The sequence below is a fragment of the Ranitomeya variabilis genome, chromosome 5 (genome assembly GCF_051348905.1).
Source record: "Ranitomeya variabilis isolate aRanVar5 chromosome 5, aRanVar5.hap1, whole genome shotgun sequence".
Lineage (NCBI taxonomy): Eukaryota > Metazoa > Chordata > Amphibia > Anura > Dendrobatidae > Ranitomeya > Ranitomeya variabilis.
In genome coordinates this window covers 256,963,131-256,977,521 of record NC_135236.1, presented here as the reverse complement: position 1 = coordinate 256,977,521, position 14,391 = coordinate 256,963,131, and the positions used below count along the sequence as shown (strand labels likewise).

The window sequence follows — 14,391 nt, the reverse complement described above, 5'->3', positions numbered from 1 at the left end:
CCACAGGGTGGCGCTCATAGCAATCCGGCATCAGCAACCATAGAGGTCTCAAGGACATCTATGGTTACTATGCAGATGCATCGCTGACTCCCGATCATGTGACGGGGGTCGGTGATGCGCTCATTTCTGGCCCGATGGCCGGAAGCGCCAGTTAAATGCCGCTGTCAGCGTTTGACAGTGGCATTTAACAGGTTAATAGCGGCTGGTCAATCGCGATTTCACTCACCGCTATTCCGGGCACATGTCAGCTGTTCAAAACAGCTGACATCTCCCGGCTTTGAGGTGGGCTCAGTGCCAGGGCCCACATCAAAGCAGGGGATCCGACCTCCACAGTAATAGTACGGCGGAGATCGGTAAGGGGTTAATGATGACCTGTTGCCAGGTCAAAAATGGCTAGTTTTTGCATTTATTTTATTCCCAATGCTCCACTGAGTGTTCATTTTCTGTTTTGTTTTTTCTGCCATACGGTTTCAGAGATATGGGCCTTTTTATTTCATGTTAATTTTGATAGTCTTTACAAAGGGGGCATGGCTCATAAGAATATCTGGGGGCATGTCTTTAGGTGGTACTACATGATTACACTGTGAGCACCACCTCCTTGCTAAAGACCCCATGCATTAGCACTGAAGAAAAAGCCAATATCTTTGGAACAATAAGACGGATTTTAAAACAAAAAAGATAATAATAAAGAAATATATAACAAGATCAAAAACTGTCCAGTTATGACCTAGTGACGGGTCTTTATTAAATATTGAATGCTATTGTGTGACACTTCATATGTAAGATTTCAGCTCAAGCACTACTGTATATTTCTGTTTTACCATTTTTGCATATGTCATTATAAGGCCTCATTCCGTGTTGAATGCACGTGTTGTATCCAACTTTTTTAACGCATATAACACATATCAATTATAATCTATGGTGCTACAGTGTCCATGCAAAATACACGGAGTTGGAGACATGTCTCTTTTTTCTCGTTATCATGGATGAAAAGGGCCAATACAAGTCTATGGGTCCATGAAAAACAAGTGCAGCACACGGATGGCAAGTCTGATCCTTGCTTTCTAAATGATAAATGTTATAAATAGTCTTGAGCTTCTAGAGAGATTTAGTGACATACGTAAATCATACTTGCACAGTTAATTCTCTTGCACAATTTATCCCAAAGAATGCAGGATTCTAATTTTCTCAAGATCTCAGCTGGAACCACTGAGTGTCACTGTTTCCTTCTGTATTTTTTCCATGACCTACATTATAAAGGCAAGTTCTCACCCAGCAGACCTTGAGGGCTGCTTATGAAGACTGATTGTACAACCTACAAAGTCTAAACGTCCCTTTGTGTTCTAATTGTTCTTCTTTTGGTCAAGTGCTCCCAGTTATTCTTCAAAGTGCAGGGAAGTTATATTTGTAGGGTCACAGAACAGAGCAAAAACTATTTAGAGAATCCTGATGAGTCGTGAGCATTTCTTGCTAAGCACACATTGGGTCCATTCACCCAGCTATGTAGTGAATATTGTGAATTTTATTTTGTAAGGAAGAATTATTCAATTGTGATAGGAGAACAGAAAAAGTTAATTCGACTGAAAATAGTCATTTTGGCAGAAGAAGGCCACTAAATCCAGTAACCTCTTCCATGCTAAGCTTTACTTCACCTGGAATAAATTGTAAATTTGATGCCTTAGATTTATTGCTAAATAATATATTCATGGCAAAGTGATAGCTCCATTGGCACAGTGAACCCACAGCATAATCTCGCCAATCCCCATAGCTACACCCATGCAGTAACGACACTCATGCAATAATTAAATGATGACCCTTTAAAACCATGTGCAGCCTTGGGATTATGTGTAATAAAACATGAAAATCATGGTCATTAAAGTAGTTATTTAAAGTAATATCTGTCTTTACTGTATGTCAGTCATGGATATGACAAACTGGTATATATGCTGGAAACGACTATATTTCCAGTAAGAGTCAATTTTGGAGTGTGAAAAATCACTGGAATAATCCTGTTATTCTGCAAGACTCCAAGGTCCATCCATCATCATAACCATTACTCATTGTACTGTCAATGTCATGTTGCCACACTTCTCCTTGGTCCTTTAGTTAGGGCAAGGGCACAACAGAACATAACATTTCACGTCATAAACTATTTGCTTGGTGCCCGTCTTATCTAAATTATGACTTCTCTCATCTTAACCATTTACATCACAAGTGAAAGTAAAACGCTGCCTATCCCTTCTTGGATTTCATGCGTGCTTTAGGATTATGCTGTGGCTTCCTTCTTGGAAGTTCTATGTGGTTTATCTACACTCTACACACTGCTATGACAGGAAGGACTAGGATATTTCTTTTAATTAGAAATTTTTCATTTTTTTTAAATTAGGTGTTGGTCTGTTGTGCACCACCTTTTGCATGACCAATGTATCTGGTCACTGTCCATACTTGAAATAGAAAATGGATCTGAAGCCAGAGGTCTAGATCAAATCAGCTAACATAAATGACCTCTAAAAAATACATTTTATTAATATTACATTAAAATATTTTTATTATTGGGGATATTTCCAAACAGACACAACATTAAATGATGTGTAAATAAATCAAATAGAAAAGAGATACTAACAGCACCCTAGTGAAGTACCTGTTCTATATTCCTGCCTGTCAGCGGAGGTTGGCACCTATATCCCACGCCTGTGGCGCCCCCGCTCCTCGGTGGCTGTCCCTAATGTCCCTATTCTGCCCTACATAAGAAGTAAAAGACAGGAAATGAGATAGGCGAGCAGGTACTGACTCCTATAACCCCAAAATGGACTGCAAATTCACAGTCGATGTTATGGATTGGTGTATTATTATTGGTGACCACTAAACCACTGACAATTAATCAATGAGGCGTGATAGACACTTATATAGAAGCTGTGTCAAAGCATTCAAAATATACTCACCCGCAGTGACCATTAAGGGTTTCAACAGTTGGGGAAGGGTCTAATTGTCTCATATAAAGTCAAATCTGGATGTTTGACCATCTCGCCCTGATATTACCTATTAGGCTGGCTCGTGCCTGGCTGCGGAAGTTGGCACCCTAAAATGCAGGCGACATGGCACCCCCGCTCAATGTGGGCTATTCCTCGTTATCCTAGTCAGCCCTCATTACAGTATCTATTAGATACCAGATCAATGGCCATGCCAGGAGCATACCCTATTGTCAAAAAAGGTCAGCTACTCCAGATGTATATATTGTCCCACCACTGACCACACCTGATATATTCATGTGTTGGTTAGGGTATGTATATCCAACAGATACATCAACAATTAGATATCTTGACAATTCTCAGGGAGAATACATAGACAAATAAGTAGCCAGGGTAACAAGTGAACCAAAAGAGATCAGTAAGATGGCACTCATCGAGATTGTAGATAGTTGGTAATTGATGAGGGTAGATTAGACTGCCTCTACGCGTTTCACCTTTTTGCTCATTAGGAGGCTTTGCTAAGGATGTCAGGTCATGTTGATGTTTGATGTCTGATGCCAGGCAGGAGCCATCCTAATAGGTAATGCTAGGGCAAAATGGTCAAACCATCCAGATTTTACTTTATTTGAGACAATTAGACACTTCCCCAGCTGGTAGGTATATTTTGAATGGTTTGACACAGCATCTATATAAGTGTCTATCACCCCTCTTTGATTAATTGTCAGTGGTTTGGTGGTTACTAGTGATGAGCGAGTATACTCGTTGCTCGAGATTTCACGAGCACGCTCAGGTGTCCTCCGAGTATTTTTTAGTGCTCTGAGATTTCGTTTTCTTTGCCGCAGCTGAATGATTTACATCTGTTAGCCAGCATAAGTACATCTGGGGGTTGCCTGGTTACTAGGAAATCCCCCCCCCCCCCCCCCCATAATCAAGCTGGCTAACAGATGTAAATCATTCAGCTGTGGCAAGAAAACGAAATCTCCGAGCACTAAAAAATACTCGGCGGACACAATGAGCAACGAGTATACTCGCTCATCACTAGTGGTCACCAATAATAAGACACCAATCCCTAAGGTCAACTGTAATTTTGCATAATAATAATAAGAAGAAACCCGGCACTCAACTTAGAAGTGATCAATCTGGTAATAAAATATTATTAATATTAAATAATAAAATATTAAATTACCAGATTGATCACTTCTAAGTTGAGTGCCGGGTTTCTTCTTATTATTGATAACGGTGTTGGAGCCTACCCTGGCACCTCATATAGTGGTGCGCACGGTTCTCTTTCTCAGGGACTGTAATTTTGCAGTCCATTTTGGGGTTATAGGAGTCAGTACCTGCTCGCCTATCTCATTTCCTGCCTTTTTCTTTTTATGTAGGGCGAAATAGGGACATTAGGGACATCCGCCGAGGAGCGGGGGTGCCACTGGCATGGGATTTAGGGTGTCAACCTCCACTAACAGGCAGGAATATAGAACAGGTACTTCACTAGGGTGCTGTTAGTATCTCTTTTTCTATTTGATTTATTTACACATTATTTATTGTTGTGTCTGTTTGGGAATATCCCTTATTTTAATGTAACACTAATAAAAGGTATTTTTTAGAAGTTATTTATGTTACCTCACACTCACAGTCCATGCTCGTAGAGTCCATACATTGTATGGTACAGTCTACTCAGACAAAGTCATAGACATTAACACTCCACCACTGTATTTAATAGAGGCTCGGTATTATCAATGCGCTAGATCTACTGAATGATAGGAACACCTGAAGAAGTCAATAAATTGACATATGGAACTTATTATTCTTCCTGATATAATCAGCACTGAATGGACACAGTCAGACAAGTATACTTTATTGATTTTGTAGTATTTTTATATACTGCGTCACAATCCCACCCTCTCATGATGTCGCGGCATTTCCGCCCACATTAATGATTACGTTACAGATATCAGGAGCATGTGTAAGAATATCTACACTATACAATACGTCAGCAAAGCTACCAAGTAACTTTCTAAAACGGGGGCGCAGGATGGGAGCAGCACATGGCAGGATGGGACGTAGGATGGCAGCAGCACATGGTAGGATGGGGACGTAGGATGGCAGCAGCACATGACAGGATGGGGGCTCAGGATGGCAGCAGCACATGACAGGATGGGGACGTAGGATGGCAGCAGCACATGGCAGGATGGGGACGTAGGATGGCAGCAGCACATGGCAGGATGGGGACATAGGATGGCAGCAGCATATGGCAGGATGGGGACGTAGGATGGCAGCAGCACATGACAGAATGGGGGCGCAGGATGGCAGCAGCACATGGCAGGATGAGGACGTAGGATGGCAGCAGCGCATGGCAGGATGGGGACATAGGATGGCAGCAGCACATTACAAAATATGGGAGCAGGATGACAGCACCACATCACAAAATGGGGGCGCAGGATGGGAGCAGCACATGTCAGGTCGGGGACCATATACCAATATAAATGCTCGCCACCCGGGCATAGAACGGGTTCAATAGCTAGTCTTTATATACTGTATAATGACCACACATGTCAATAAGACACCATTCTGCATCAGTATGGAGATTTTTCAGGAATATATGAGTTACGTGATATATATATATATATATATATATATATATATATATATATATATATATATATATTTCTTCCATTTTTCTATTATGATGATTCCAACATTGTTCCTTTTGCTATTATTAGACTATGACTATTGTGTAACATATACTGTTAGGTTAGTAATAACTTAGTGGACAGAAAGAAAAAATATATATTTTCTTTCAAGGAGGCAAAAAAAATTAGTGTAATAGGTGTTGTTGATTATAAAACCTAAATATAACATAAAATGTGTTAGTATACTATTCTGAAGTACCGACCTTTATAAAACTGTATTTGTCGCACATGGAGAATATACTAATTACGATAGTCTTTTAGGTCTGGGGAAGAATGGCGATGCCAAAGACTGATACTGAATCGCGAGGTCCTCTCTGTAGCAGGGATGAATCGTTTTTTGCCTCTCTTGGACAATGTTGGACAGGACTTTGTTCGTAGAGTTTACACTCAGGTGGAAAGAGGTGGTCGGGGGAAATGGACAGCTGATCTGACCAATGAGCTCTTTCGGTTTGCTTTGGAGTGTAAGTACTAAGTACAAGAACAATACTGTGTTCTCCACATACAGTACATCTCATTTACCCTTTGAGTACTCACTGGACTTGGCCTTTTTAATGCATTGACAATTTATGCTCATACAGAGGTAGGAAATGACTTTTCATACAACTCTATTAAGGTGGCATTTTTCTGCCTATTTTGGTTTACTGGTGACCAACAAATTAACATTTTAGAAAATGCAAAAAAAAAATGACTATAAGAGAATATAACTACGGAAAAAGTTTCCAGCATGTTGTTAATGGTCATATGAAACAGATGTTATAGGTTGACATGTTTTTTCCTTAGTAACTAATAGAAACAATGTGATCTATATACAAATAAAATGACCACACTTTTAAAGTGTCTTTTCATTCAAAGCCAAAATAAAACCATGATCTTGTTGCTCTTATATTCCATCTTGTTAAAACAATTAGATAAAGCTGTTTTCAGCCTATATACCCATCCAATTATATCAAGAAATGTTCTGATTCTCTTGTTTTGGAAATTGCCCACAACTATTATTCAGTGAGCAGTTCTTTATCACATTCCTCCAGCACAATAGGTGCTTGAACTTCCTTTCCTTCTTTCCCAGCATGTATCGATCCTGTCTTTGTCTAATGGCTTGCCTGTCTCAAACCTGGTCCTCTCTTATGAATATGTGCTGTTTGACATTCATATTCATTCATACATGTCTCTGTAAGACCACGTTCACGTTCAGTGTTTGGTCAGTATTTCTCATCAGTATAAAATAGCACAAGGATAGGGTCTTATCTGGTTCATACATATCAGAAATTGTACCGATATATGCTGACCCGATCCAGGGTTGAAAGGCTGCTGCGGATCAACGGGGGTGGCTTCATCAGAAAAGCAAATAAAACATAGAATGTTTGTGGTCCATATCTGCACTGCCAGCTTGTGAAGAAACGTCAGATGCCATAAGTATTATAAAATAAAAATATTTCCTGAAGTAGTGGGTTACGCTTTGAAACTCGCAGAAAAATAAAATAAACCATTCTTTTATAATACTTCTGGAATCCCACGTTTCTTCACAGGCTGGCAGAGCGGATATGGACCACAAACGTTCCATGTTTTATTTCCTCTGATTGTTACACTCCTGGTTTTGGTTTACAAATAATTATATAAATATTAACCAAATACTGAGCTTGTGAACATGGCCTTACAGACAGATTGCACTTGACAACAGGCAGTGGTCAGCAGCACGTTAAACAGAAAGGAGATACTTAGTGGCCAGAAAACTGACTGATTCTTTAGGGCAAAAAAATTAAATTTCTGGTAAATAAAGTACTTTTCAATTTTGTTATTATTGCATTGACCATCAGTGAAGCCTGATTTTAGTGAAACAACACTGATACTTTAAAATAAAGCAACAAGTTGCTACAAAACTACATAAAGTCTTCATTCGTGAATACTTTTATGTTATGTTATTTGTTTTCATGTGTTTTTACAATATTTTTTCTAGACATTTTTTACATCACCAAAAGGTTATAACATTTCAGAAAATTATACTTTGTGGGGAGTTTTATTTTTACCATTGATTTATAGCTATTATCAGAATATAGTGCTTTAAAAGATGCAAAAATGGCCAAAAAAATCCCACTGGGTGCTGCAATGAATATATAGATTTTTTTTTTTCCCAAAAAACACTATGTGTGAAATCATACTTATCATACAGTGAAAAACGGTCATCACCATCATTACCATAGCACCTATGAATTTTATCAAATCTTAATGATCAGTAATTTGCATCAAAATATTAAAATGTATTATCATAGGTCAGTACAGTGCTGTGAGTCAGTATTTCACTCCTTTTTTATATGTCACTATTGATTGTCTGCCACACTGAATGCTTTCTACTTTTTCTAATTCTTAACAAAATGTAATGTTAGGATTTGCAATGGTTGGATTTATTCCTAAATTCATTTATGGAAAAAAAATAGGCAACACCCTTATTACTGTAAAGTGAAATTTAATAACTGGTTGTACCCACATGTGCATCAGGCAGTTTTATCATTGCAATCCATACGGTATACATGATGACCTTTAATGAGTACATTTATACGTGTGATACTGTGGCCTTAATATACACAGCCCATCCTGGTGTCAAATTTGTATTTAGTCGTTCTCTGTAATAGCTGAAAAGTATACAAATGTGTGGATATTAGCACAAAAATGTGCAATAATTGATATGATCTGACTCTTCTTACAGCTGTCTGCTATGTACTTTATGGACAACGTCTTGGTCTTCTACAAGATTACATAAATCCCGAATCTCAAGAATTCATAGATTCAGTAACTGTCATGTTCCACACCACCAGCCCCATGCTTTACCTTCCTCCACGTCTCCTGAGGTTACTCAACTCTTCCATTTGGAAAAACCATGTGCAGGCCTGGGATTCCATCTTCAACCATGGTACGTGGATGTGCATAGAGCTAATAATACTCTATACAGTGTGTTTTCTAAATATTCCTCAGTAATAATACCCACACATATGAGTGAATGAGCACTTTATACCTTGTACCTCTATTTACTCATGCAATTTTGCTTTTTTCTGTTTTTTTCCCAATGTTTTCCAGTATTTTTTACACAAAAAAAGCATGAGAACCACAGCAGAATATTTTTTTCCTTTGAGAAATCACAGCAAATGTATTACCGATTGTAATCAATGAGTTAGGGTGAGGCTACATATTTTGGTTATCGGCCATCAATTTAACAGTTAAAACCCATACTGCAGAGTGCATAATGCAAAAAAAGACATGCATGCGTGTTGACACAACATTTCTTCTTAATTATGCCAGATGTATTATTTCAGTAGGCCCATAAACATGAGTTATTATTCATATGAGTCTGAACGTTGACTCTTGTTGGAGATTGAATTGATGTTTGTTGAATGGCGTCTGTTTACCTATTGTATCAGCTCTTACATCTTATTGTTCTGCTATCCTTGGGGAACAAAGGCACAGGATAATTGAACAATTGGTGATTGTTAATTTGGTGCATGCCTGCTGATTACCTATTGCATTAGTCCATGTAACTTGCCACTACCTTTTCTCTGTGGGTTCCTGCCAAAAGCAGGGTGCTACTGGTTGGGGTAGTAGGCCCTGGATGCCCGGAAGTTGCATCTGCTCTAATCCTGGCAAGCCAGCATAAAGGTGAGACTCTGTCATTTGCACCATCTTATGTATTTGCTGGGACTATATGCAATGTCTGTTGATAGTTCAATAAAGTATTGCCACACCTTGTTACCCTCACCTTGTATTGTTTGAGCAGTAATATGCCCACAGAGAAGGAGTGCGGACATTCAGTGGGGTGAGTCCTGGTCCATGCGGTCTTTTTAAAGACAATCAGGCCAACGGACAAGAGCACCCACTGACTCTCATGTCTTCTCACTTGGTGGCAGCAGAGGGATACTACTCAGCTTGGCTGATCTAGGGAACATGCAGGAAACTGATGTTCATATACACCATCCAAGGGCTCCATAACCAGGGAGGCATACAGACAGACCCAGCATACTGGGTCACTGACACTTGGTCAGATTTGATCCAGGAATTGGTCCATTGGGATGCCCATTGTGGAGGATGATGAAAACTCAGCTGAGATGGACCTAGAGGAATTAAGCTGCTTGCCAGAGCTAGGATCCACTGGCAGTCTGGAATAAACCCAGTCCCAAGCAGCCCAAATCCAGGAGTTGTTGGTCACAGTGGAGCTTGGAGCCTCAAATTGGGAAAGGGCTTGTTTTATGGAATCAGTTTTGAGAGTTCCAGTACCCTTGCCATCAGCACCAACCCTACTACCATGATAGTCCCCCACCAAGGGACTTATCTTGCTACAGAGATGTGCCAGTGTTTAATGAGTCCGACACCGAAGTCGATGAACATCTGCAAGGTTTTGAGACCCTGATGTTGATGCACTAGTTACATACAGCTGATGGGGCTAAATACATGTGGACTAGTTTGACTGGCCTGGCTAGCAATGCTGTCAGGTCATTTGGGCCTCAGGACTGTCTGCACCAAATTCTGGATATTGTCTTACCAGGGGCCTTTCAATGTAGAATTTGGCAGTCAACTCAAACGGCACTGGAACAGCTGGCTCGACTGTAGGGCTGCCCACTCCACGGCTGCCCTATATGACATGATCATGCTTGAGCAACATATGGAGAAAATTCCCCCAGGTAACCAAGAGTGGGTGGCCGATCGGAAGCTCAACACCGCAGACCAAGCAGCCCGATTGACCGATGAGTTTACACTATTTATCAGGTCCCCAAGTGACCATCTCCCTGGCTGGAGGTCAGCGCTCTGACATCCCTCTAGAACGTGTGCAGTTGGACTGGGGTAGTGACCAAGGAGAGGTCAAAGTGTGACTCATGGATGGTCTCCCCGCTCCTGTTATTTTGGGGAATGACCTAGGCCATGGACTGTTCAGCCAATTTGTCTTTCATCACCGGTAACCAAGCCAAGCAACACCCTGATGTGGATCCTTCTGCCACCCCTCCCGAGGATAACCTACAAGCCAACCTGACCAGACTGTTACCATTGACTGGGGGGAGATAGACTGCAAGTAGTTTAGGGAAGCCCAGCTCATGGACCCCACCCTAGAGCTTGTCCGCAGTATGGCTCCCGACCTAGGGAAAGAAACCAGGGGAGGTATATAGATGGGAGAAGGGACTCTTATATCAGGAACAAAATGCATGCTGGCAAGAGAAACCCTAGACCTGTGTCCAACAACTCACAGTACTCCAGCAGTACCGACCCCAACTCCTGCGCCTGACACATGACGTTGCTGCAGCTGGGCACTTGGGGATCAAAAACACCTGGGTCAGTCTGTGGCGTAGTTTGATTTGGCCAAGGGTCACTTGAGGTGCGGAAATACATAGCCTCTTATCCACCGTGTCAACAGATTGGGGACCACCTTGTCATGCCCCTCTCCAACCCATGCCCTTGATAGATGAACTGTTCCAGAGGGTTACAATTGATATATTAGGCCCTTTAGCTGTCCCCAGCCACAAAAGAAAGAGGTTCATCCTTACCCTGATCAATTTTGCCACTTGCTACCCAGAGGCAGTTGCCCCGTCATACATCGATGCGGAGCACGTGGCTCAAGCTCTACTGGACATCTTTAGTCGAGTAGGGTTTCCGCATGGTGTATTGACCAACTAGGGGGCCCAGTTCCAAAGTGAGCTGATTCAGACCCTCTTGGATAAACATGGGGTTCAACCCATACGTACCACCCCTTACCACCTCAAAACAAATGAGTTGTGTGAGCATTTCAACAGAACACTCAAGCAGTTCATTAGTCAGTATGTGGAGTCTGAGGGAGGAAAATGGGAGAAAAACCTGCAGCAGCTCCTCGTCACCTACCAGGAGGTGCCCCAGGATTCTACTGGGTTCTCTCTGTTCTAATTGCTGTATAAATGAAAAGTGCAAGGGACTTTGGAGCTGGTATGAGAGAGTTGGAAAGAGTTGGAAGGGCACTTTCACCACAGAAGAGGTTCCCATTCTGGATTATGTACAAAAAGTTTAGGGAAAAGATGTGGTACCTCATGGCCTTAGCCCATGTGAATTTAGAAGTAGCTTAGGAAAGGCAACAAAGGTGTTACAACCATGCTGCCAGACTCTGAGAATTTACTTGTGGACAGTAGGTTCTAGTACTAGTACCAGTAAGCAAAAGCAAGCTGTGATGTGGCTGGGTCCGTTTACTATTACCAGTAAATGTGGGGATACTACACCGTGGCCTTGGAACGAGAAGGTGTTTGTGAATGGACCTATCATATCAACAGGGTAAAAGCTTATGAGGAAAGGGAGGTCACCAAGATAGCAGTTTTATTGACCCCCTTTAGATTACTCTGATATGGACCAGATTCCGGAGTAATTAATGGAATCCAAAATGGAAACTGCCAGGAACATATGGCTCACTGTTCACAAGTTGGCCTGGTCAAACACCCCTGGTCCAGCATCATGTCAACACAGCGATAGCCATTCAATTCAGACAACCTGCCTACTTGGTGACACTTCCAATGTTGGAAATGATGAAGGCCAAAGTGGATGACGTGTTGAATATGGGTATCATAATTCCTTCCCATAACCCATGGGCCAGTGTAGTGTTGGTGCCCAAGAAAAACAAGAGTACTCACTTCTGTGTAGAATATAGGCGACTCAATGAGGTCACCATTACAGATGCCTATCCCATGCCTCAGGTGGATGAGCTACTAGACAAATTAGGAGGATTTCAATTCTTATCTACCATTGATCTGAGCAAGGGATATTGGCAGATCACACTCACCAAAAGGCTCAAGAGAAGGCCGCATTCATCACCTCTTGTGGCCTGTATGAGTTCATCAGCATGTCATTTGGGATGAAGAACGTACCGGCAGACCAGTTATTAGAGGGATGTCAGTAATATGCCCTGGCCTACCTAGATTACATTGCTATCTTCAGCAACAACTGGGAAGAGCATCTTCAGCATGTGTCTCAGGTCCTGCAGAGGGTAGCCAATGCCCAGTTTATCATTCGATCCGACAAGTGCCAAATGGGGATGGCTGAGGTGCTATACCTGAGAAATCAGGTAGGAATTGTATGCATTCATCAAGAACCAGCAAAAGTAGAAGCCATTACCCATTGGCCCTGCCCAGCCAACCAAAAACAGGTCCGTGCATTTCTGGGGACCGCAAACTATTATCGAAAGTTTTTCCCCAATTACTCCACAGTAGCAAAGCCCCTCACTGACCTTAGCACCAAAAGATATGCCCACAATATCATTTGGACCCCATAATGTGAGTCTGCATTCCTCCAGTTGAAAACCCAGCTTGCCCAAAGCCAAGTCCTTACTGCTCCTGACTTTTGTCGCTGGTTCATTGTCCAAACAGACTTATCAGATACCAGATCAGGAGCCATAGTCAAGTGGGGGCTGATGATTAAAAAGAATAAAGTCGGAAGCTGAAATGCTCGTCAGGGTGGACGCCACCCGTGTAAAAGAGTCACTAATTGTAAGTTCATACCGATTCTATCAGTATCAATAATGCTGTAGGAATCTTGTTCAGATTTTGACACATTACAACTTGCATCCTATATGAGCATGGGTCTAATAGTTAACATCATGCACCACTATTAAATTACATAAACCTGACACAACCACACACCTTTATTCATTTGCACTTTATTCTTTTAACTCTACGATACACTGCAGGGTAACAATTGATACTTATCCAGGAAGCATTGTCTTTATGTGTTATACGGTTCTTTCAGTGTTATAGACACATTGTACTTTGATTCCGAATATCTACTTTGGACACTTGTCCTCTCATTCTGGGTGTGCACCCTTTGTTTTTATACTATTTGGTTTTAATATTTTTTTGTTCTGATATCCTTGTTCAAAATCTGATTTAAACAAACATCTACCTTGATTCACTACTTCGGACATACTGGGACTTTTTTGGTCAGATATGTTCTCTCTCCTCTTTTCTCAGGCCTTAATATACACTCACTGGCCACTTTATTAGGTACACCTGTCCAACTTCTTGTTAACACTTAATTTCTAATCAGCCAATCACATGGCGGCAACTCAGTGCATTTAGGCATGTAGACATGGTCAAGACAATCTCCTGCAGTTCAAACCGAGCATCAGTATGGGGAAGAAAGGTGATTTGAGTGCCTTTGAACGTGGCATGGTTGTTGGTGCCAGAAGGGCTGGTCTGAGTATTTCAGAAACTGCTGATCTACTGGGATTTTCACGCACAACCATCTCTAGGGTTTACAGAGAATGGTCCGAAAAAGAAAAAAAATCCAGTGAGCGGCAGTTCTGTGGGCGGAAATGCCTTGTTGATGCCAGAGGTCAGAGGAGAATGGGCAGACTGGTTTGAGCTGATAGAAAGGCAACAGTGACTCAAATCGCCACCCGTTACAACCAAGGTAGGCCTAAGAGCATCTCTGAACGCACAGTGCATCGAACTTTGAGGCAGATGGGCTACAGCAGCAGAAGACCACACCGGGTACCACTCCTTTCAGCTAAGAACAGGAAACTGAGGCTACAATTTGTACAAGCTCATCGAAATTGGACAGTAGAAGATTGGAAAAACGTTGCTTGGTCTGATGAGTCTCGATTTCTGCTGCGACATTCGGATGGTAGGGTCAGAATTTGGCGTAAACAACATGAAAGCATGGATCCATCCTGCCTTGTATGGAGCATCTTTGGGATGTGCAGCCGACAAATCTGCGGCAACTGGGTGATGCCATCATGTCAA

General features: G+C 41.6%; 1 protein-coding gene across 2 annotated transcripts in view; it reads left to right on the top strand.

Moving 5' to 3' along the window:
- CYP11A1 (cytochrome P450 family 11 subfamily A member 1) overlaps window positions 1-14,391 on the top strand; it is a 78,714-nt gene that overhangs the window by 27,143 nt on the left and 37,180 nt on the right. The window contains exons 1-3 of one of the 2 annotated variants that reach the window (XM_077264111.1): window positions 4,393-4,452; window positions 5,924-6,123; window positions 8,364-8,567. In XM_077264111.1, coding sequence (XP_077120226.1) covers window positions 5,988-6,123; window positions 8,364-8,567 — 340 coding nt within the window. In that variant the 5' untranslated portion in view covers window positions 4,393-4,452; window positions 5,924-5,987. Of the gene's footprint in view, window positions 1-4,392; window positions 4,453-5,923; window positions 6,124-8,363; window positions 8,568-14,391 lie in introns of those variants that run through there. The other variant, XM_077264110.1, reaches the window with a different exon arrangement.